This window comes from Geotrypetes seraphini, chromosome 1 (genome assembly GCF_902459505.1).
Source record: "Geotrypetes seraphini chromosome 1, aGeoSer1.1, whole genome shotgun sequence".
NCBI classification, from domain to species: domain Eukaryota; kingdom Metazoa; phylum Chordata; class Amphibia; order Gymnophiona; family Dermophiidae; genus Geotrypetes; species Geotrypetes seraphini.
Window position 1 is genome coordinate 78874445 of NC_047084.1, and position 22746 is coordinate 78897190.

Below are 22746 nucleotides of genomic sequence, written 5' to 3' on the forward strand. Positions count from 1 at the left end.
TCTTTATATTTTGCACAGTATTAGAGGACATGTATTACTGTTTTTGTGGTGTGGTGTTGCATTGTATGCAGAGTCTGGTTTCTTGGCAGTTCAGTTTAACTTTTGTCTACATATTTCTATTTTTAGTTTGTGATTATTCCATATTGGGCAAAGGTGTATCTGTCTGTGTGTATGAAAGGGACATGGCTTTCTGATAGCATCGACTGTACTGGATCAATTGACTGTGCAGGATCTGGTTTGTTTAGTTTTACAATGTATGTGTTGGTGTTCTAGTGCAGTGTTCTTCAACCTTTTTACACCCGTGGACCGGCAGAAAAAAAATAATTATTTTGTGGACCGGCAAACTACTAGGACTAAAATTTAAAAATCCCGTTTCCGCCCCATCTCCGCGAGCTCGGTCCCCACAAATCATCTGATCCCATCCACACAAGCCTCAGTTATGATTTTATATTGAATGTATTTTATTAAAGTATAAAAAGAAACAATATTCTGTAGAATTGTCATTTTATAAATACAAATAATTCAGAGCAAGGATCAACAAAACCCCTGTCTCCCCTCCCCTTCACATATATCCCCTCTACTATCAAGAAAACTGAACAAGCCAAATTATTACAGAATGCTACACAGAAATATCATGCTAACAGAATACTGAAGTAACACATGACAGGAATAGTTTTAGGGGAGTGCAACTAGGGCAACTGCCCCCTGGTCAGAGAGCGCCCTAAGCCAGCTGAAAGCTAAAGAAGCACTGCCTGGGTTTTGCAGTCCCCAGTTATGTCTAACACCAGCTCTAGCAGGATATATATTTCAAATCTGATATATTCTAATCACAAAATAGAAATAAAATTATTTTTTTCTACCTTTTGTCGTCTCTGGTTTCTGCTTTCAATCTTTTTTTCACTCTCTTCCTTCCAGCGTATGCCCTCTCTGTCTCTTCAATCCAGCATCTGCCCCTTCCATCCACTATCTGTCCTCTTTCTATGTCCCTTTCCATCCAGCTTGTGCCCCTCTCTCCTATTTACATGATTCATTCCAGCTTCACTGCTCTCTTCATTTTTATCTCTCCTACACCAGATCTATCATCGTTGTCCCTCTGCTTATTTTTCTGCTGACCCCTTCCTATCATCAATCTCTCTACTTTCTCTTGCCTGTGTCTCCCCTTCCCCTCCTCTAATCTCTCTGCCAGCTGTTTCCTTCCTTTTTTCATTCTCCCTTCCCTCCTCCTCCTGTCCAGCAGTAACTCTCTTCCCTTCCTCCCCTCCCAGCAGCATCTCTCCGTCTCCCTCTCCAGTAGCAGCTGTCCCTTTTTTTTCCTTGCCCAGCAGCTTCCCAGATTCCTTTCCCTCCTCCCCTCCCAGAAGCATCTCTCCTTCTTCTCCCTCTCCAGTAGCAGCTGTCCCTTTTTTTATCTTGCCCAGCAGCTTCCCAGATTCCTTTCCCTCCTCCCCTCCCAGAAGCATCTCTCCGTCTCCTTCTCCCTTTCCAGTAGCAGCTGTCCCTTTTTTTCCTTGCCCAGCAGCTTCCCAGATTCCTTTCCCTCCTCCCCTCCCAGAAGCATCTCTCCTTCTCCCTTTCCAGTAGCAGCTGTCCCTTTTTTCCCCTGCCCAGCAGCTTCCCAGACTGATAGTGGTTTTCTCCCCTCCCAGCAGCTCTTCTTACTTCCCAGCGCAGCGATTCACGAAGACAGCCTCGGGTCCTTTGTTGGGTCGCGCCGCCTCTGAGGAAAGAGGAAGTTGCATCATCAGAGGCAGCCACGACTCAGCAAAAGCCCCGAGGCTGCCTTCGTGAATCGCTGCGCTGGGAAGTAAAGGAGAGCTGCAGAGAGGGGAGAAAGCCACTGTCGGAAGCTCCCCAAGATCTCTCCGGCCCAGCGCACGCTTCCGATGCTGATCTTGCCGGTCCTGCGCGGACCGGCAGGAAGTTCAAATGAGTCAATCTTGCCGGTCCTGTGCGGACCGGCAAAAATTTCCTGCGGACCGGCGGTTGAAGAACTGTGTTCTAGTGCTCACTGCAGTGTTTAAGATGCTGCCTTTTCCTAGGTACACTCTTGTTGTGCGATATGTAGATTGTTACTAAAAATCATATTTTTCATATAGATGGGGGGAGTGTCAAAAAATGATGGGCCCCGGGTGTCACATATGCTAGGTACGCCACTGCTAGTATTACAACTGTTTTAATTCACTTTTGTTTCTTAACAGATGCATTTCAATTCTGATTCTTAATTGATGTATTCCAATTTTAATTGACTTTATTATGTCATTTCAATTTTATTGATTGTATGTATTTTATCTTGTTGTGAACCGCTTTGAACTTTTTCTGGTATAGCGGTATACAAAAATAAATTATTATTATTATAATATTTGTTTTGCATTCTAAAGTTATTGCTTTAAATAGCCAATGAGGCTTTATTTTTTTAATTTAACAATATAAACCAAACTAAGGGGTCCTTTTACTAAGGCGCGCTAGTCGTTATCATGGATGCGTTCGCATTTAGAACGCTAAAATGGCTAGCGCGCCTTAGTAAAAGGACCCCTAAATTTTACAGAACAAAGAACAAACATAGCAGACAGTGGCATCAGCAGGTCTTCATAGCCATAAACAAAATTGAATTAATGCAAAAATACTTTCTTAATCCTTATGGCGCACACAGTGTAATCTTACATGGTTGGTTTGAATGGTAGAGGAATTATTTAGTTCTCTGCAGCAGGCCTACGCTCAAATTTATTTTATTCAGTGCAGCAAAAACCCCTGCTGCCTGGGCTTTTTCCCTGTCAATAAATGTGAACTGAAATTAAAAAAAGCACAAGGCTGACATAAAAGCGCCTTCATGCAGCATGCTTAACACCACAGACAGAAGCAAGGCAGCTGTGCGCTGTTATTGTGTACACGGTAAATCAAGCACAAAAAGGGGCAGCCCAGCAGGGCACCAGGAGGGTAAGATGCACGCTTCACCCTTACACACATTGTTGCTCCATTTCAATCCCTTTATAGTCAGTACTGTACATGTCATGGATGTAACAGGCCATTTTCAATCTAAATCTTGTTATGGATTAATAAGCAAACAGTTTCTTGCTTATTACACAATTTATCATGATGAAAATTGCATTGGGCTCCTCAAGGCTACATGCTGATGCATTCATTTATTCAGTGTTCTAGGAACAGAGAGCCGTACTAATCTTTATGACAGCTACGGATGTAATAGTAAGATTAAAAATTACCTTTAGAAGACACACGCACACACACTTGTATTTATGTAGTGGCTCCAAGTAAATACTATATAATCTAATTCCATTGTTAAGAGGATAAAAAAAAAAGTAAAATACAAGTATTTATGCAAGAACACTTTTCAGAGCAGAATGGAGCAACAGACATTTTTCTTAATTTTTTTTCATTACTCCATCTGTAAGAATAGTAGCTTTACTGATTTTTATTCTATATTTTAAAACAAACAGCCTTGGAACAATGATTGGCAAATTATATAATATAACATTATGCAAATCTAAGCTTTACAAATTACATTTTTATCATTATACTTAGCTTTCCCTCTTTATATACATAGATAAGTAGATATATAGATAGAGCATTACATACATAGGAGAGCCTTTTCTAAGTTATTTGAGAGCATAAAACAGCCTTTTAAACACTCAAGTAAATACTTCTTGAATATATAAAAATGGGTGCTCAGAAAACATGGGGCCCAATACTCAAAAGAGTTTAACCAGACAGGAGTGGCTCCTGCCCAGTTTAAACTTGCTGAGCAAGCCAGCAGTCGATATTAAGTAGCATTTAACTGTCTGCTAATCAGTTGTACCCTAAACTAGATAGGTTAGAGGCGGGCCAGGGGTGGAGTTAGGGCAGAGCATCAACTTTCTTGGTTAATAGCAATTGTCAGTCCCTAACCATCTAAGTAACCACATAAAGTCAGGACAGCAAAACAGCTGTCCAACCTTTATATGCCAAATTAACTGGACACTGGTTTGAATATCAGCTGCTGCCTAGTTAACTTTTGGGTCAGTGGACATACTCCTATATTCAAATACCAGAAGCTCTGCATACCCTGGCACTGAATATTGTCATAGGCCGGGCCCCTGATATGCGCAGCGGACCATGCTGGCCTAAATGAGTACTGGTCTGGCATGTCCCCTAAGACCCGGGGAACACGTCAGGACTAGTATTTTTAGGCAGCAGCCTAAGGTTATTGTCTCTGGTAAGTATTCCTTTCCCGTAGAGGAACACACAAACCAAAAGGGCAAATTTCAAGTTTTATTTTGACCACCGGTCAAGTCCGTAGTCCTAGTGTCCACTACACATCTGCACAAGCAGAATGGCACAACCCAGCAGTTTCAAAAACAGAAAACAAGGCAAAGAAAAATACAAACTTTTATATTGGTCAGAATGGCTCAGAGTCTGGTAGCTGCTTCTGGACTTTGAAGCTATATTACATAAGTCCTCTTCACCAGAACAGTCAACCACTTGTACCAATTAGTTCAGGTTTGTACTCCATACAAAACAAACGTAAGCAGTAACTTCAGAAAGGAAAAAAATATCCAGAAGCACAACTTTGCTCTCCTCTCTTATGCAAAAACTTGAATCTAAAAAGAAAGGTAAGTTCTTACAGTCTTTGCTCTAGCTGATTCAGCGTTTGGGAACAGCCCACACCCAGCAGTTGTTGTGCTGACCAGCTTCCAGCTGGCTCAGCCAAACGTAACTCAGCAGTGAAAACAAAACACAGTATGCAAATGAGGCTTCTCACAGTTCCGTTTGAAAGCAGTCTTAACACACCCAACTTTAACAGCCTGGTTTCTTAATAGCAGAAAAGCTCAAAAAATGGAAAACAAAACAGAGCCAGAATAAAAATCCCCTGGCAAACAAACAATGTCAGGTCAAAAAATTGTCACATTTCTCAGCAGCTTGTGTCCATAGCTTCTGTGCTTAGTTCAGGTTCTATTACAAACTCCAGAGTGTCCATGGCTTCCTCTCCTTCGGGTTGCACCACAGCTGGGGAAAAGGATAGCTCCTCCTCTTCCTCCATCTCCCAATCTTCACTCCTGCTCTGATCTGGCTGGGGTTAAGGCATCCGGTTCTCCCTACATGGCTGCCTCTTTTCCTGTCTTACTATCCTCTCTTTAAGCTGCTCATAGCTACACCCCCTCAGCTTGGAAAGGGGGATAGGGCTAGGCTCTCAAGGAAGCTGCATGTGTCTTCTATGGCTCCCTTTCACTGTCTTAAAGGGACAGACTGCCCCCCCCCTTTAAACGGTCATGTCATAGAGCATTCCTAAACATGATGTTGGCCATGCAATTTTTTAACACCTCCCCTCCCCTCCCCCCCGCCCACCCTTACAGATAAAATAACATTTCAACAGAATAACTACCATTTTTGACCCTAACAATTGCAGAGGTTTATAAATGGTCACTAGGTTCTGGCCCTGGAAGATCTGGGGGACTTATTGTCTTATACTTATACTTATAAACGATGTATAGTTTTACCTTAATCTGAGCTGCTTATTTTCTTTCTTACAATTTTTGCTCTTTTGGTTTTAGCTTTTGATTTCTCTTTTCACCAATGAGGAATTGTCTGCAGGGTTCCAAAGACAAGTTTGGAAAGCCCTAGTCACAGCTTAACTCCTGTCATCTGGGCACTCTACAATATAGTGAAATTGCTATGACTGGAGTTCTTTTTAACTACTTCATAGGTCTGGAAACATTTGTTAGTTTTCTATTTCTTTAAAGAGTCATTTAATAATAAACATCACAATAGTGTATCACGCCTCACTACAATGGCACTCGAGATATACTGTACTACAGATGATAAAACAATACAATTAGTGATAATCAAATCCTGTTTAACGGATTTCAAGGAGGATTAAGTTATGACTTTTATCTGCTATTGCCCTCTGATGCTGACATCAATCATTTTAGCTAGAGGTCAAATACCAATAAAGTGCAACCCAGACAAGCACATTAATAGCTAATGGCAAGGCTTAAAAATATAAAGCAAAACAATCATATGCTTGCTTCCGCTCAAATTGAAGAAGTCTACTGCCAAATCTAATTTTTGTCTATCATACCCATCACCATCATATTTTTCAGTCTGCTAAGTGCATATTATAATCTAGCATTTGATAATTTCTGATGAAGATAGAAAAAGTGACCCCTTAGTTTAACTGTGTTAGGTAAGGTCAAAACAGAGGTTTTTAAGGGATCTAAATGAATACCCATTTTTATTCTTCAACCAGATTCTGAAAGTTCTGCAAGTATACTGTACATAAAAAATACTAACGCAAATGTCTAGTCATGTTACAGAAATGATATGGAGTGGAGGAGTTGCCTAATGGTTAATGCAGTGTCTCTCAAGCTTTCTCAAGCCGTGGCACACTAAAGGAGGTGGTCACAGCTCGAGGCACCCAGATGCGAAACATCATCACGTTGACATCCACACATGCGCAGAGGCCTTCTCCACTTGATTGGCAACTTTCATGTCTTCACTAATGATCACTCCTAGATCGCGTTCCTCCGTGGTCCTAACCAAGGTCTCGCCATTTAGTACATAAGCTCTACGCGGGTTTCTCTTGCCCAAGTGCATTATCTTGCATTTCTTAGCATTGAAGCCTAGCTGCCAAGTATTTGACCATTGTTCCAGCAGCAGTAGGTCGTGTGTCATATTATCAGGTAATGAGCTTTTGCCTACTATGTTGCAAAGCTTGGCGTCGTCGGCGAATAGTGATACCCTTCCTCTAAGTCCTTGTGTCATATCCCTTATGAATAAGTTGAATAGAATTGGGCCCAGGACCGATCCCTGCGGCACTCCACTGATCACGTCCGACGCTTCAGATGGGGTACCATTCATCACCACCTTCTGACGTCTGCCGTTCAGCCAATCCCCAATCCATGTTGTTAGAATGTCTCCTAATCCTATCGATTTTAGCTTGTTCAGTAATCTTCGATGAGGGACGCTATCAAATGCTTTGCTGAAGTCCAAATATACCACGTCTAGTGACTCTCCGGCGTCCAGTTGTCTAGTAACCCAGTCAAAAAAGCTAATCAGGTTAGATTGGCATGATCTACCCCTGGTGAACCCGTGTTGGTGTGGATCACGTAGGTTTTCTTCGTCTAGGATTGTGTCAATATGCTGTTTGATCAGCGTTTCTATGAGTTTACACACTATAGACGTGAGACTCACTGGTCTGTAGTTTGCTGTCTCTGACCTGCAACCCTTTTTGTGGAGTGGGATTTCATTGGCGGTTTTCCAGTCCAAGGGGACCCTTCCTGTGCTTAGGGAAAGATTGAAAAGAACCGATAATGGTTCTGCCAGGACTTCTCTTAACTCCCTGAGCATTCTGGGGTGTAGGTTATCCGGTCCCATTGCTTTGTTTACTTTGAGTCTTGATAGTTCGTTGTAGATGCTACTGGGCGTAAATTCGAAATCTTGAAACGGGTCTTTCCGGTTATCTCTCGTCTGAAGCTGAGGACCAGCTCCCGGTGCTTCACGAGTGAATACTGAACAGAAGTATTTGTTTAGTAATTCTGCCTTCTCAGAGTCTGATTCTGCAAATTTACCATCCGATTGCTTCAAGCGTACTATGCCATCTTTGTTTATTTTCCTGTCACTGATATAGCTGTAGAAAGATTTATCCCCTTTCTTCATTTTTCGTGCTAGCTCTTCCTCCATTCGGAGTTTGGCCTCTCTGACTGCTGTTTTGACAGTTTTGGATCTGTCAAGATAGTCCTCTTTTGCCCCCTCTCTGCCTAAATGTTTGTAGGCGATAAATGCGTCTTTTTTCTGTTTAACTAATTCTGAAATTTCCTTACTGAACCATTGGGGTCTTTTGTTTCTCCTACGTTTACTTACTGTCCTTATGTATCGGTTTGTTGCTTCGTGTAGTATGGACTTCAGGGACAACCACATATCCTCCACGTTGTTAGTTTGTTCTTGTTTATGTAGTTCCTGATGGACGAACTCTCCCAATTGATTAAAATCTGCGCCTCTAAAGTTGAGAATCCTTGTTGCTGTGCTTGTTTTTGGGAATCCTTTTCTGAGGTTGAGCCATATCATATTATGGTCGCTGGAGGCCAGTGTGTCACCTACCGAGACCTCAGTGACACTATCTCCGTTGGTGAGGACCAGGTCCAGTAACGCTTGGTCCCTGGTGGGTTCCAACACCAATTGCTTGAGGCGTGCTCCCTTTATGGAGTTTAATATTCTTTTGCTGCTACCCGTGGTAGCAGAGAGTGTGATCCAGTCTGCATCTGGCATGTTGAAGTCTCCTAGTATTACTGAGTCCCCGCGCAGCGTGATATTCTCTATGTCCTCAATCAATTCCATGTCTTTGTCCTCCTGTTGCCTGGGAGGTCTATATATCACACCAAGGTATAGGCATTTTTCATTCCCTCTGGCCAGATTCACCCAGAGGGATTCCCCAGTGTATCTAACATCTGTGATTTTGGTGGTTTTGATGTTTTCCTTAGTGTATAATGCTACTCCTCCTCCCAATTTACCCACTCGGTCGCAACGAAGTATGTTGTACCCTGGTATAATCATATCCCATCCATGCGATTCCGTGAACCAGGTTTCAGATATCGCTATCATTTTAGTTATCTAAAATGATAGTGTTCTTATAATCAATGAGATAAATCTGGAGACATGCAACTTCAATCCTCATAACAGAAATAATATGATAGTGTTAGAAATATACATATTAAACAGCAACCAGTTTGAGGTTGTATCTATAAAAAGTTTCAGTAATGCTTGCTTCTCAGGCAGCTAGTTGGGACAAAGAGTTATCCATTTTATTTGGAAGGTCTTGCTCTAACGCACATTTTAGAAAGTTATTAAAATCATTTTTATTCACTAAATTTTTAGATAACTAAAATGATTAACCATTATTCTGTAGTTCTCAGTAACAGTTCCCCTTACATGGCACTCACTGCCTACTTTTTCAAGGGATGAAAAAAGTCAAGACAAATTTAAAGGATCTCTAAAATGCTTTCTTTTTAAAGATGCTTTTGAATGCTAACATGGACATTCCCGTGCAATGTTAAACATTAATCTGCTCTTTCCACTTTTAGGTTTTTTTCCCTCACCTCTCATTCTTCCTTTATATGTTTCTTTACTACACAAATTATAGTTCTTCCTTTTCCTTATGTTCCAGTCTGTTTGAAGTCTCTGTCTCTCATCTTGTTTTATACATACGTGTTTCCCCCTCATTTTAATTGTAAATCGCTTAGAATTTTATGTAAAGCGATCAGTCAAATTTTAATAAACTTGTAACTTGCATACTTTAATGGGCACACCTGACAGCATTCAAACAACATATGATCCTCATAATGTCAATAAAATAGGGTGAGATATCCGGTGAAGGTAAGATATATAGAGAGATGGTTAAAAGTTGTTGGGATAAACAGATTGTTGGCTAAACTGAAGGCAAATTATACAGTGAGGAACAAAAGTTTGTGAACGCCACTATTCTGTGCAAATTTCAGTGCAAGAAACACTCCACCAGACCCGCCCAAAGATATAAACTATCCTTCCCCTCTCTACACGGTATTCTCTATGCAGGTAAACTGGGAAAATCTCTTCTCTTCAAAATCACAGGTCTCTGGAACGACCTTACTATCCCGCTGCGGAACCTGGGCTCTCTCCAACTATTCCGCAAGCAGCTGAAAACTTGGCTCTTCTCTAACATGTAATTCTATTTTCCCCCTTACTCTTCCATTCTATTTATAAGCTCATGTAAACCTCTTCCTTTCTCTTCTTATATTTTAAGTTCTTGTAAACCGTGCCGAGCTCCACTTCCGTGGAGATGATGCGGTATATAAACTTGAGGTTTAGTTTAGTTTAGAGGTACAAACAATCCAAGAAACATTTTATTAATGAAGCACATGCACAAAAATACTGTAGTTGTTGACTAGTCCAAAATTAATACAAATAAGCAAAGTTTGTGGTTGTTAAAGCCTTTCCTTCAGTATTTTGCGTGTCGTCCTTTGCTGTCGAGTACAGCTTGGATTTGGGCAGGCATCGAATGGTATAGCTGCTGGCAGTATTCCGGTGAGATCTGAGTTGTCCACACCTGTTTTATTTTGATGTCCAGATCTTCTAGTGATGTTGGATGCATGTCAGCCACAGCTCTCTTCATTATCACCCATGCATTCTCGATTGGATTGAGATCGGGAGAGTTTCCAGGCCATGGAGCCAGTAAATGATATCCAGATGACGTTATCCATGCTTTAACTACTTTAGTTGAATGGCATGTTGCTCCATCATGCTGAAAATGATTGGTACCATGTATGGACATGAATACTGGTAACTTGTCTTTCAGAACCTGCAGGTCCCGTCATGGTTTCTAGGCATCATCCAGATTCCAGCTTGTCCACATGCCAAAATTACACCCCAACCATCACTTTTTCACACTGCTTTACTGTAAGCACCACATATTTTGCATTGTACCTTTGTTTTGCAGGTCTCCAAACCCTCCCAGTGTAATTCTTAAACTGAGTGAAGGTGGCTTCATCACTTTCTCCTGATCGGCAATGTCCTTGGCAGACGAAGAAGGTTTTTTTGCTGGACGACATGACTTCAGACCACCTTCAAACAATCCGCGACAAATTGTCCATCTGCTCAGGTTCTGACGGTGAGATGGTAAGTGAGAACGGAGTCAGGTGCATTGATATGAGGAGATAACTTTGCAGTCATTACAATTTTCCGCTCATCCCGGCTAGTTGATGCACGAGGACGACCACTCCGTTGCCTGAAACCAAAAGATCCAGTATCTTTCACACGTTCAAGTGCAGCAAGCACCACTCCAAGTGAAATTTTCAATGATGATGCAATTCTGCGATATAAGCGAGCCTCATTTCGTAAAGCAGTAACTTGTGCCCGGGTTTCAGGACTGAATTCTGCTCCTCTTTTTGGCACATTTCTGCAAATAAAACAAACTAAAACATAATACATTTTAAAAGAAAACACATTTGTATCCCAAAACATCAGAAATCTCAATTAAGATTGGCTGGAAATACAATTACGGTGTGTTCGGTTACAGTTCACACTTCAGAATTAGAGCCTGAGGTTCCTTCCACTGCGGCCTGGACTGCCAAGTCTGTGAACATAAGAAGTGCCTTTGCTGGGTCAGACCAGAGGTCCATCGCGCCCAGCAGTCCGCTAGCGCGGCAGTCCAGGACCTGTGTAGTAGTCCTCTATCTATACCCCACTATCCCCTTTTCCTTCAGAAAATTGTCCAATCCCTTCTTAAACCCTAATACCGAAGTCCATTCCAGGTGTCCACCACCCGTGGGGTGAAGAAAAACTTCCTAGCATTGGTTTTGAATCTGTCCCCTTTCAACTTTTCCAAATGCCTTGTAAGTCTCTATCATATCCCCTCTAATTCTCCTCTTCTCCAGGTAAAAAGCCCCAGTTTCTCAAGTCTCTCAGTATATGAAAGGTTCTCTATACCCTTTATCAAACGTGTCGCTCTCCTCTGAACCCTCTTGAGTATTGCCATATCCTTCTTAAGGTACGGCGACCAGTATTGGATGCAGTACTCCAGATGCGGATGCACCATCTCCCGATACAACGGCAGGATAACTTCTTTCGTTCTGGTTGTAATACCCTTCTTAATTATACCTAGCATTCTATTCGCTCTCTTAGCAGCCCCTGCACACTGTGCCATTGGCTTCATTGTTTTGTCCACAATTACCACCAAGTCCCTTTCTTGGGTACTCTCATTCAATAACATCTCTCCCATCGTATATCTGTACCTCGGGTTTCTGCTTCCTATATGCAATACTTTACATTTCTCTACATTGAACTTCATCTGCCATCTCGTCGCCCACTCCCCTAGTTTGTTCAGATCCCTTTGTAATTCTTCGCAGTCCTCTTTAGTCTGAGCACCACTAAATAGTTTGGTGTCATCTGCAAATTTTATTATTTTGTATTTCGTCCCTGTTTCTATATCATTTATAAATATATTGAATAGCAGCAGTCCGAGCACCGACCCCTGCGGAACACTGATTGCCAGAAAACATAATACCATATAGAAGATGCTGAGAAAAAGCAAAGTCCACAAATTTCAAGCACCACTAATATTCGATGGAGGGGATTATGCTAGCGATATTCTGCTGAGGGTGTTGAGTTCCGAGGTGTCCATCTAGGTTGGTGATGTCACTTCCTCCCCTCTCCAGATAATATTTTTATAACTGCACCAATATTCCTAATGCCACTATAAGAGGGTAATTTTATAACAAGTCACATAGCTGGAAGCAAATAGGCTACTATGGAGCTCATTTTCAAAAAATACAAATGTCCAAAAAACTGCATAAACCAGTATTTGAACATTTTAATCGTCAAAATATCCAAGTGTCATTTTTCAAAACTAATTTTTTAGATATCTTGCAGGGTATTCACCCTCCAGGATGTCTAAAATGTTAAGGGGGCATGTAAGAGGTGTGTTTTGGGCAAGATTAGCACTTGAGAAGTCTTGCAGGGATAACCAAATCTTTTTCAAGGTATCCAGCACATCATTTAGATGTTAGGAATTTTTTTATTTTTTAAAGTGAATAAGGGCAAAAAAGATACCTAAACTGAACATATGACCACTGGAGAGATGAAAGTATGCCCCCCCCCCCCCCACACACACACTCCTCCAGTCACTGACCTCTTCCCATTCCCCAAAGATGTAAATGAAACAGTACATACCTATCTCTAGAACAGCAGCACCTTGTATGTGAAAGCCTAGTAGAGCAGCACACAGGTGTCTTAAGTAGCCTGGTGGGTGGGCTAGTGAACCATAGAGAGGAGGACCCAAGATCATAAGCCACACTAATCATTACATTTATGATGGAGTGTAAGCCCATCAAAACCCACCCAAAACCTACTGTACTGCCATATAGGTGACACCTACAGCCATAAAGGCTATTGGGGTAGTAGACAGGTGAGTATAGTAGGTTTTGGGGGGCTCACCATAAACTAAAAGGGGGTTCTTGTTAAATATGTACCTGGAGCCCTTTATGTGAATTTCACAGCAGTGCCCCCTAACGTGATTAACTGCCATGTTGGGATGTCTGTGTGGACAGTCCATTAAGATGCTGGTCCCTCCCATGTCCAAATGGGCTTGATTTAGACGTTTTGAACATGGATGTTTTTGTATTGAAAATGGCCCGAAAAGTTAGAGGTCCTAAGAGCCAAGACATCCAAATAGGTCATTTAAAAAAAAAAATTGGATGTCTAGTGGTTTTTGAAAATGGATGTTTACCTGCCCCAACTTGGACATCTTGGGGGAAATGTCCAAAGTCGGACTTAAACACACTATCGAAAATACCCCTCCATGTGTCTTTAAAAATAGCCTCATAAATACAGCATATATTGTGGCTAAAATACATGCATGTGAAGTACATATGTAGGTATATATTTTATAACTAGATGCATAATTTGTTACTCTGGTTGAGTTCTATCCTAACCATGCTCCCAAACACTTGCTTAAAAATGTATGCCTTCTTGTCACCACACATCCTTTTATGCACATTGTAGCTGCAGAATTATATAAAAGCCTTTTCTTGTACTTCAAACAGGGCTTACTCACTGAAAATTCTTTATAAAATGACTTTCTGAATGTTTAAGTACAGCAGCTACATATGCTGAAAATATAAAAGAAGCGTTTTAACTGATTGTGTACATACTGAGCAAGTTGCTTTTCAGCATCAGCACAGAGCTCCAAAAGCCCCATTAGTACAGCTGACACATCCATATAAGGCTCCCAGACTGTAAAACCACGTCCAATCAGGTCAATAGCAGTTCTGCGGATGGTGCTGTGTGGAGGAAGTTTAGGACTTGGAGGCTGCAGCAGAAGAAACGTCAATGCCTTGCCTATTACAAGAAAATAGGATTTAAAAATCTGTTAATTCATTTAAGATCTGTTTGTTTCTTCCTAAAATACTATTTTAATGCTTTCTTTATTAGACATATTTAAAAAAGATGTAAAAAAAATATTTTGCTACAAGTTTTGAAGTTTATTTCTCATTTGATATAGCACCCAATGACAATGCCATCTGAGTAGTTTACAATAAAATCATAAAAAATTACAACTTCCAATAATTAGACAAGAACCAAAAATACAACAAATAAAGTATATAAAATCATTTGTCATTTATGCTCCAGCCAGAGTCAGGCTTCAGAGAAGGCAGTGTGCACTAGAGAATGACATGGGGAAAAAATTTGTCCCCATCTCCGCCCCGTCCCTGCAAGCTCGGTCCCCATCTCGTCTCCGCGAGCTTGGTCTCCATCTCTGCCCTATCCTTGCAAGCCATCTGATTCCATCCGCACAAGCCTTGAATAATTTTATACTGAACTTATTTTATTAAAGTAAAAAGAAATAATATTCTGTACAATTGTCATTTTATAAATCAAAGTTCTGGATGCCAAAAAAGAGGAAGAGATCTTCAGCTGGCAGGGCTTTGTTTATAAATGTTTATCAACACAAATACAATACTACTTTATCCTAAAGGAAAAAAAAAGAAGAAATGAAATAGAAATTTTTTTCAACCTTTGTTGTCTTATTTCTGCTTTTCTCATCTTCTTGTCATTCTATTCCTTCCATCCACTGTCTCTTCTCTCTGTCTCTTCCATATGGCATCTGCTCTGTTTGTATACCCTTCACCACCCCATTGGTCTGACACCCATCTTCTTCCCTCTGCTCCCCCCATAGTCTGGCATCTCTTTCTTCTTCCCTTCCCTCCCCCAGGTGGTTTTTAGCATCTCTCTCCTCCTTTCCTCCCCTCAAATCTGATATCTGTCTCCCCAATCCAGCATGTGTCCTTTTTTCTTTATCCCCTCCTTCCATCCAGTATGTTCTCCCCATTTCCCTTCAGCATCTGTTTCATTCTCTCCACTCCCCACTTTCCTTCAGTGTCTTCTCCCCTCTCTTTCCTACCCACTAACATGCAGCATCTGCTCCACCCTCGCCCCTCTCTCCACTTCCTTCCAGCGTGTTTCTCTCTCTCTCTCTCTTTCCCATTTCCCTTCAGTGTCTGTTCCTCTCACCTCCCCCTCTTTCTCCACTTCCCTTCAGCGGCCTTCGTGGGTCAAGCAGCCCCTTCCTCCCTCCTTCCCCTCACCTTCGCTGGCGATTTTCATTGTTCTGTCTCTGAGCGGCCCGAGCCTTTTCTCCTCTGATGCAATTTCCTGCTTCTGGTTGCGTCAGAGGAGAAGTTTCAGTTAGGGAGGAAGGAGGGGGCTGCTGGATCATGCAAAGGCCGCTGAAGGGAAGTGGAGAAAGAGGAGGAGGAGGGGAGAGGAACAGAAGCTGAAGGGAAATGGGGAGGACAGAGAGAGGGGAACACACTGGAAGGAAATGGAGAGAGAGGGGGAGGGGAGGAAGGATCAGACGCTGAAGAGAAATGGGGAAGATAGAGAGAGGGGAAGACGGGGAAAGGAGGGAGGGAGCTGCCCAGACTGTGGCAATCGGGAGGGAGGGGGCTGCTGGATCGCGCAGGGTGATGCGAGGCAAAGTGCGCAAAATACTTAACTGTGGGGACAAGGCCATTCACCGCTCCACGGGGTGGTGAATGGCTTTGTCCCCATACCTGTGGCAACCATTATTTTCTCCTTCCCATTTCGGCAGGCTAGCCGCGGGTAACAGTCACCATATCATTCTTTAGTGTGCACCTTAGAAACATTCCTGAGGACAGTTTTTTAAACTATAACATATTCTCTAATCTCTCTACAGCACTTTTCTTTATACGTTATATGTAGAGTAGTTGCCTTTGTAAATTAAGGATCTCCTTACATCTCGATGACATTTCAGACTACACTGTTAACATATTATCACATTACTTACAACATAAAAACATACTCCCATAGACATACAACTCTAATTTCAAGTTTATTTGATATAACACCCATCAACAAACTCCTGAGCGCTTAGTTAGGAGCCCTTTTAATCTTACTGCAACTTAAAATGGCTTACTCCAGGATGCACTCAGATGTCTTACAGTAAATTTCACATTGGTACGTGCTAAAAAAATATTTAAACATTGTTATTGGAGAAGGCAATTGCCAGAGGACGTGGTAAGAGAGGATAGCATAGCTAGTTTTAAAAAGGGTTTGGACAATTTCCTGGAGGAAAGTTCATAGTCTGTTACTGAGAAAGACATGGGGGAAGCCATTGTTTGCCTTGGATCAGTAGCATGGAATGTTGTTACTCTTTGGATTTTGGCCAGGTACTAGTGACCACCAAGAGAATGGGTTACTGGGCTTGATGGACCTTGGTCTGACCCAGTAAGGCCATTCTTATGTTCTTATGCTGGTCAGTTAGTGTAGGATTACCACATGAGCCCTTACTGCCTACAAAATAGGTGCTGGTAAGGGATCATGTGATAATTCTTTTTCCTGGCCGCACGCTAATGGCAACATTAGAGCATATTGATGTTCCTTCTAAATAGTCTATTACTGTCTTTGTACTTAGAGTCTTAAAACCTGCAAACTGACATATCTTCACTCAAAGTTAATAAATCTTCTAATTCAATTCTTACATGCTCTCTTAACCAAAGACCTCAGAAACACCACTCCACCGTCCAAAACAAGATTTTTTATCAGCAGGGAGAATTATGTGTTAGATCCTCATAGGTTTAGGTTAGAAGATCTATTTTGATTCTTTTTCTTTTCCCAAAATTAAATTGTTAATCATTTACTCCATTAGTAGTTTATCTCTAAACCTTTTACTTATCTCAATGGTTGTTTAAATATTTTGATGCTTATTTAGCAGACTGAGCAGCTGGATCCGATATGTTTCTCTATGGCTTCATCAGGGATCCGCTCACTGCCGCTGTCATCTGACTCACATATACAATTTTAAGCAAGATGTGCCCATCCCGAAGTCGCAAAACCTCCCGTACCCTCTGCCTCTTCTTGTGGGTCGCCACAGAGATAAGATGGACCCTACCACCGCCTTCAACTCATCCCAAACTGCCTCCTGGGAGGCCTCCCCTCCTACATTCAACTGGACATAATCATCAATAAGAGTCTGAATCCTGCGAAGGATCACAGGATCATCTAAGAGGCCATCATTCTGCCTCCAATTGGTATTACCTGTGCTTTGGAAGATTCCATCTAAATACACCCACACAGGTGAGTGATCAGACCAAGTCTGCAGCTCAATTCCGGCTTGGTCCACCCTATATAACCCTGGTCCACCCTATATAACCTTGGTCCAGTCTGCTTCCCACAATAAGGAATTTTGACCTTTGTTGAATAGCGCTTGTTCTTACAAATATTTTAGAACTTAATTGAAAACTTACCTTTTTTCAAAGTATCTGGTGAATTAATTTATATGTTTCTTATGTCATATTGTTATTTGTCATTTGTTAACCGCATTGAGATTATGGTTATGTGGTTCATAAGTACGATGTTATGTTATGTTATGTTATATAGCAATTCCCTCACAAAATGTAGTCTATTTGAGAGTAGGAGCGATGTACGGATGAAAAATAAGTGTAATCCCAATTCCTTGTGTATAGCCATCTCCACCCATTCTCCAGATTAAGATCTCGGAGGAAGCGGCGCAGCTCTATCCCTCCTACCATAGGTCACCTGACTGCCCGAATTGTCCAAGGATGGAAAGAGGGTCATATTCAGTTCTCCCCCAACAATCAGTGAGCCCTCTTTGTATTGCAAGATCTTAGATGTCATCTCGGGCTAAAAATTTACCTGCCTCTCATTCGGTGCATAAAGATTAACAAAAGTATATATGCGACCCCGGAAAGCTTCCACTACCAAAATGTATCGACCCTGAGGGTCTCGAACCATTGTCTTGACCTCCAGGGGTAGAGTCCTAGTGAACAAAATACCCATCCTTCTCTTTTTGGATGCCCCCGTGGATGCCCAATACACCAGAATCTAGAGACTTGCACGTACCGTTCATTGGCTCTATAGATGGGATTCCTGCAGGAAGTATACCTCTGCTTGAAGGTGCACAAGCTTTCTAAACAAGACTGTACGTTTGTGTGGGGAGTTTAACCCCCTAAAATTATAGGAAACAACCTTGAAACCCACCATCTATCAAAGTGGAAAAAGAGTACTCTGCCTGTGAAAACCAATAGTTGTCCCCCACCCCCCTCCAATCCTAACCCACCCATCCACCCCCTTCCACTTAAACCCAGCAGATCTCCCACCATACAAACAGGAAGTAAACATCTTTAGTAGCCAAAGACACAGTAATACATACATGTACATATATCCACCTTACCAGAATAATTCACAGAAACCACACTTACAATGGCCTGATTACCCCTCAAACTCACAAGCCACCCCGAAGGGTGGCAAACATCAACACACAAGAACTCATTGCACCCCCTTGAACAACATAATCTGCAACAAACCTAAAATAGTCCCCAAAATCCTGGTGAAAGAAAGCCCACATCAGCCCTCCATCCAACACAGACACACACCTACATGCACTCATCACCAACAGTTTAAACATCTTTCCCCATATAAGGCACTATAACCCAACAGTTTATAGTTCAAGCTTGTGGGGCAGTGGACTGTGATTTCATCCAACTGTCGGGACAAATTACATGAAAAGGCGTAAACAGAGCGCAAATGATCCAAGGCCAACATTCATGTTCAATAGGTCAAGCTGTAGGGCCTGCAGCTGAAGTGGCTACCACTACCCTCTGCGCAGGTGATACCCATCTAATCTCCCTGCGTTGCCATCTGAAGCCGATCAAGCGTTGTTGAATAGACTGCTGGGCTGACCTGATTAGGGCTTCCATTCAAAGCGATCAGCAACCAAAATGAGAATGCCCAGCGATACCATACATTGGCCCTCATCAACTCCCGGGATGCCTCTCAAAACATTCTTCTTTTCTACAGCGTACTAAAGGCGAGGTCCTGGTACAGTTCCACATGGTGCCCAATTCCCAAAATCTACAAAGGACTCATTCTTTGTAGATTGTTGTACATGGAAAAAGGGTTTGGAAAGTTATAGTATGATGATGTTCTAGAAGAGGCTGACATAACTGCATTTGAATAAAAGTACATTTTTCGATCTTAACTAGGGTTTATTTGGGGGGTAGGGCTTATATTAGGAGCATCTTTAAAAGTCATGCTAGGGTTTATTTTTGGGATAGGTCTTATTTTGGGGTAAACACAGTATTATGCCTCATTCTCTGAATGTCTAAGTTTCACAATAAATCTCAGAAAAGTTTTGTACACTGAGGCCCCAATTCTATAAATGGCGCCTAAATCCCGCCTAACGCTGAGCGGGACTTAGGCATCCAAAATAAGTGGTTAACGAGCTATTTAAGGGTTTTAACGAGCAATAATTGGCACATGGACGTCCAAAGGATGTGGACGTCATTTTATACGCGCATCCACAATTTCATGGATGCCCATTGGGAAACTCACGCTTAACGGAATAGGTGTGGGCGTAGAATGGGCGTGGTCTGGGCAAGGCTTCAATATTGGCATCCTTCGATTCATTTTCATAACACTGAGCAACCTAGGGCGTCCATCTCATGCCTACATTGTAGATGAATGAAAACCAGGTCTACTTTTGAGCATAGTTTGGGCTTCAGATCAGTGGTGTACCAAGGGGGGGGAGGGCGTGGGGGGCGATCCGCCCCGGGTGCCAAGCCCTGAGGGGGTGCTCCTGGTCCGGTCCGGTCCCCCCACCCTGCGCCGGGTGTCGCGTCTGGAAACAGCCTGCAGCAAGATTGCGATGCCAGCAATCTTTGCCTGCTTAGACTGTTTCCTCCGCCACGGTGGCATCGCGCGATCTTGCTGCAGGCTGTTTCCCCAGAGAAATGAAGCGGGGAGGCTGGAGGAATAAGCAGTGCTTCGTGGTGGTGGTGGGGCCGAGCGGTCCTTCGAGGTAGGGGGGGCAGCAGGCCTTCAGGGTGGGGCGGGCAGGCAGATCTTGTGGAGGGGGGGGGGTGACAGGCCTTCATGGAGTACAGGCAGGGAAGCCTTCAAAGGGGGGACAAGCCTTCGGGGGGGTGCAGGTCTTCGGGGGGGGGGATGACAGGCCTTCAAGGGAGACAGGCAGGCCTTTGGGGGGGTGACAGGCCGTCGGGGGGGGTGCAGGCCTTAGGGGGGGACAGGCTTTCCAGGGAGGGAACAGGCCTTCAAGGGGGGGGACAGACAGGCAGGCCTTCAAGGGGAGTGTAGGCCTTCGGAGGGGTGCAGGCCTTCGAGGGGGGTGTAGGCCTTCGGGGGGGGGGGTGTAGGCCTTCAGGGGGGATGCAGGCCTTCAAGGGGGGGCAGGCCTTCAAGGGGGGGCAGGCCTTCATGGGGGCAGGCCTTTAAGGGGAACAGGCAAGCAGGCCTTTAAGGGGGGACAGGCCTTCGGGGGGAGTGCAGGCCTTCGGGGGGGTGCAGGCAGGTCTTCAAGGGGGGGACAGGCCTTCAGGGGTGGGATGCAGATCTTTAAGGGGGGGGACAAGCCTTCAGGGGAGGGGGGCCCTGGTGTAGAAGTACACAAAGGGAAGGGAGAGGGGATCAAAGAGACGTGCATATGCCGGACTTTGGGTGGGAAGAAATAATGGGTCTGAAAATAGAGGAGAGAGAGAGAGATGATGGACATGGTTTTTAGGGAGGGAAGGAACAGAAAGGGAGAGAAGTTGGACACAAGGGATGGTGTTGAGGGGGGGGGGATAGAGATACTGGTTAGGAGGGTAGTTGGGAAAAGAAAGGGAGAGATGGTGAACCCTGGGGTGGTGGAGAAGGAGGGAGAGCTGCTGGATGAAAGGGTAGTTAAGAAAAGGTGGATCTGTGGAGGGAGACAAAAAAAAGGAAAGATGCCAGACATCCGGGGGAGGGAAGGGAAACGGAAGGGGAGGAAGATGGCAGATGGATGGTTAGCACGGAGAAAGAAGAAAGAAGGAGACTCTGGCAAGCAAATTATCAGAAGACAACCAGAGCCTTAGACCAACAAGATTAGAAAAATAACCAGACAACAAAAAGGTAGAAAAACTAATTTTATTTTCTGTTTTGTGATTACAATATGTCAGATTTGAAATGTGTATCCTGCCAGAGCTGGTGTTAGACTGCAAACGTGAGCTAGGATTTAACAGAGAGAGGAAAAGTCCTTTTTGTTTCTTTATTTTATTTACACCACAGCGCCAGTGTGGTTAGGAGAAGCCAAAGGGGGGGGGAAGAGGGGGGGTGAAAAAGCTATAAAATAAACCCACCAGGATGTTTGAAAAAAACACCCAATTGGGCAGGAAAATCGAATCGATAAACCAATTCAATAGGCTGAATCGAATCAAAATTTTTTTTCCTGAATCTGGCAGCACTAGTTTGCGCTATTGTCTTAGACTTTAGGACCTGGGATTGGGGAGAGATGGCATCCTCAGTACTTTATAATGCAAGTGAAATGAGGATTTGGTCAGATTTTTGAAGGGTCTGCACTCTGCAGAAGAAAAATATTGTATAGGCCGGGGACATGAGACAGCAGGAAATGGGAACTTTTCTTTCTTCTATTTTTGTGAATGGAAAGGCTGAGGATGCCAGAGAGTTCAGTTAAAATATGTGCTTTATAAGAAAATATAATAATGTGTTTTATAAAGTTTATAGCATTGCTGGCCTACCCGGTGAGGTGTTCCTAGTGGTGGTGGCGGCAGCATGTCAATGTGTTGAGAGGAAGAGGTGATCTGGGAAATTCTGCTGAGCAAACTCCGGGCCCATTTCCACCCCCCAGTTAGTCCACTCAACTCAACTGGTTCACACACTGAGTGGGTCTTTGGGTGTTGCTCCTGGGTAGTTGTTTTGGGATCTCTTCCAGGGGTTTGTCAGTATCTCCTTCTGGTCCAAGGAAGGAAACTCTGTTAACCTTAGCACTGACCTACAGAATATGTTTGTAACAGCGCTGCTTGTGTGGCATTAGTCTATGTAGTGATCGAAAGAAAAAAACCAGACCTTTGCACATTTTTGCACTATATGGTGGGTGTATGAGGAGATTCACATTTCCTGCACAGCTAAGTCCATGTGAAGTTACCTTGTGCTGTATTTGACATCTAGCAAAGTCTCTGTTTGGAAGGAAAGATCTCAGCTTAAAAATGAAGTGGCCAGAAGTTATGGTAAAAGCAGATAGCGTAGCTGGTTTTAAGAAAGGTTTAGACAAATTCCTGGAGGAAAAGTCCATAGTCTGTTATTAAGACATGGGGGAAACATCTGCTTGCCCTGGATCGGTAGCATGGAATGTTGCTACTCTTTGGGTTTTGACCAGGTACTAGTGACCTGGATTGGCTTCCATGAGAATGGGTTACTGGGCATGATGGACCATTGGTCTGACCCAGTTAGGCTATTCTTATGTTATGTTCTCATCTGTAGGGGCCTTTGTTTTCACTTCTTATTTTAATGTATTTTTTTTCTGAGAACTTATCAGTGTTTTTTATAATGGGAACAAAAATGGAAGAGAATTAATGTGTGTGGGGAATGGGGGGGGTAACTAATTTCTTCAGCTAAATAATTCAATCCACCTCAACCAGACATAGGAGAACTCATGCACCATTCACACACCCTCCAACCAAAAACGTCAAAAGAAAAAACAGTTCGACAACCTCCTAACACTCGACCCCCAACTCTACAACCTATTGACCTTGACCACAAACTACAAAACCTTCAAAAAAGAAATAAAAACCCTTCTATTCAAAAAACACATAAAACCGAACTAACACAATCAGAACTGTCCCAAGCATCACCTGCAACTACTTCTGATGTCATGACAATTCAGACATAATTTATGTTATGTTATGGTAT

At 42.9% G+C, this 22746-nt stretch overlaps 1 protein-coding gene across 4 annotated transcripts in view; it reads right to left on the minus strand.

The window, feature by feature from the left end:
- Positions 1-22746, minus strand: part of WDR7 (WD repeat domain 7) — a 606257-nt gene that overhangs the window by 153779 nt on the left and 429732 nt on the right. For all 4 annotated transcript variants that reach the window (XM_033933907.1, XM_033933932.1, XM_033933915.1 and 1 more), the window contains one exon: positions 13671-13857. In XM_033933907.1, the coding sequence (XP_033789798.1) occupies positions 13671-13857 (187 nt within the window). The remainder of the gene's footprint in view (positions 1-13670; positions 13858-22746) is intronic.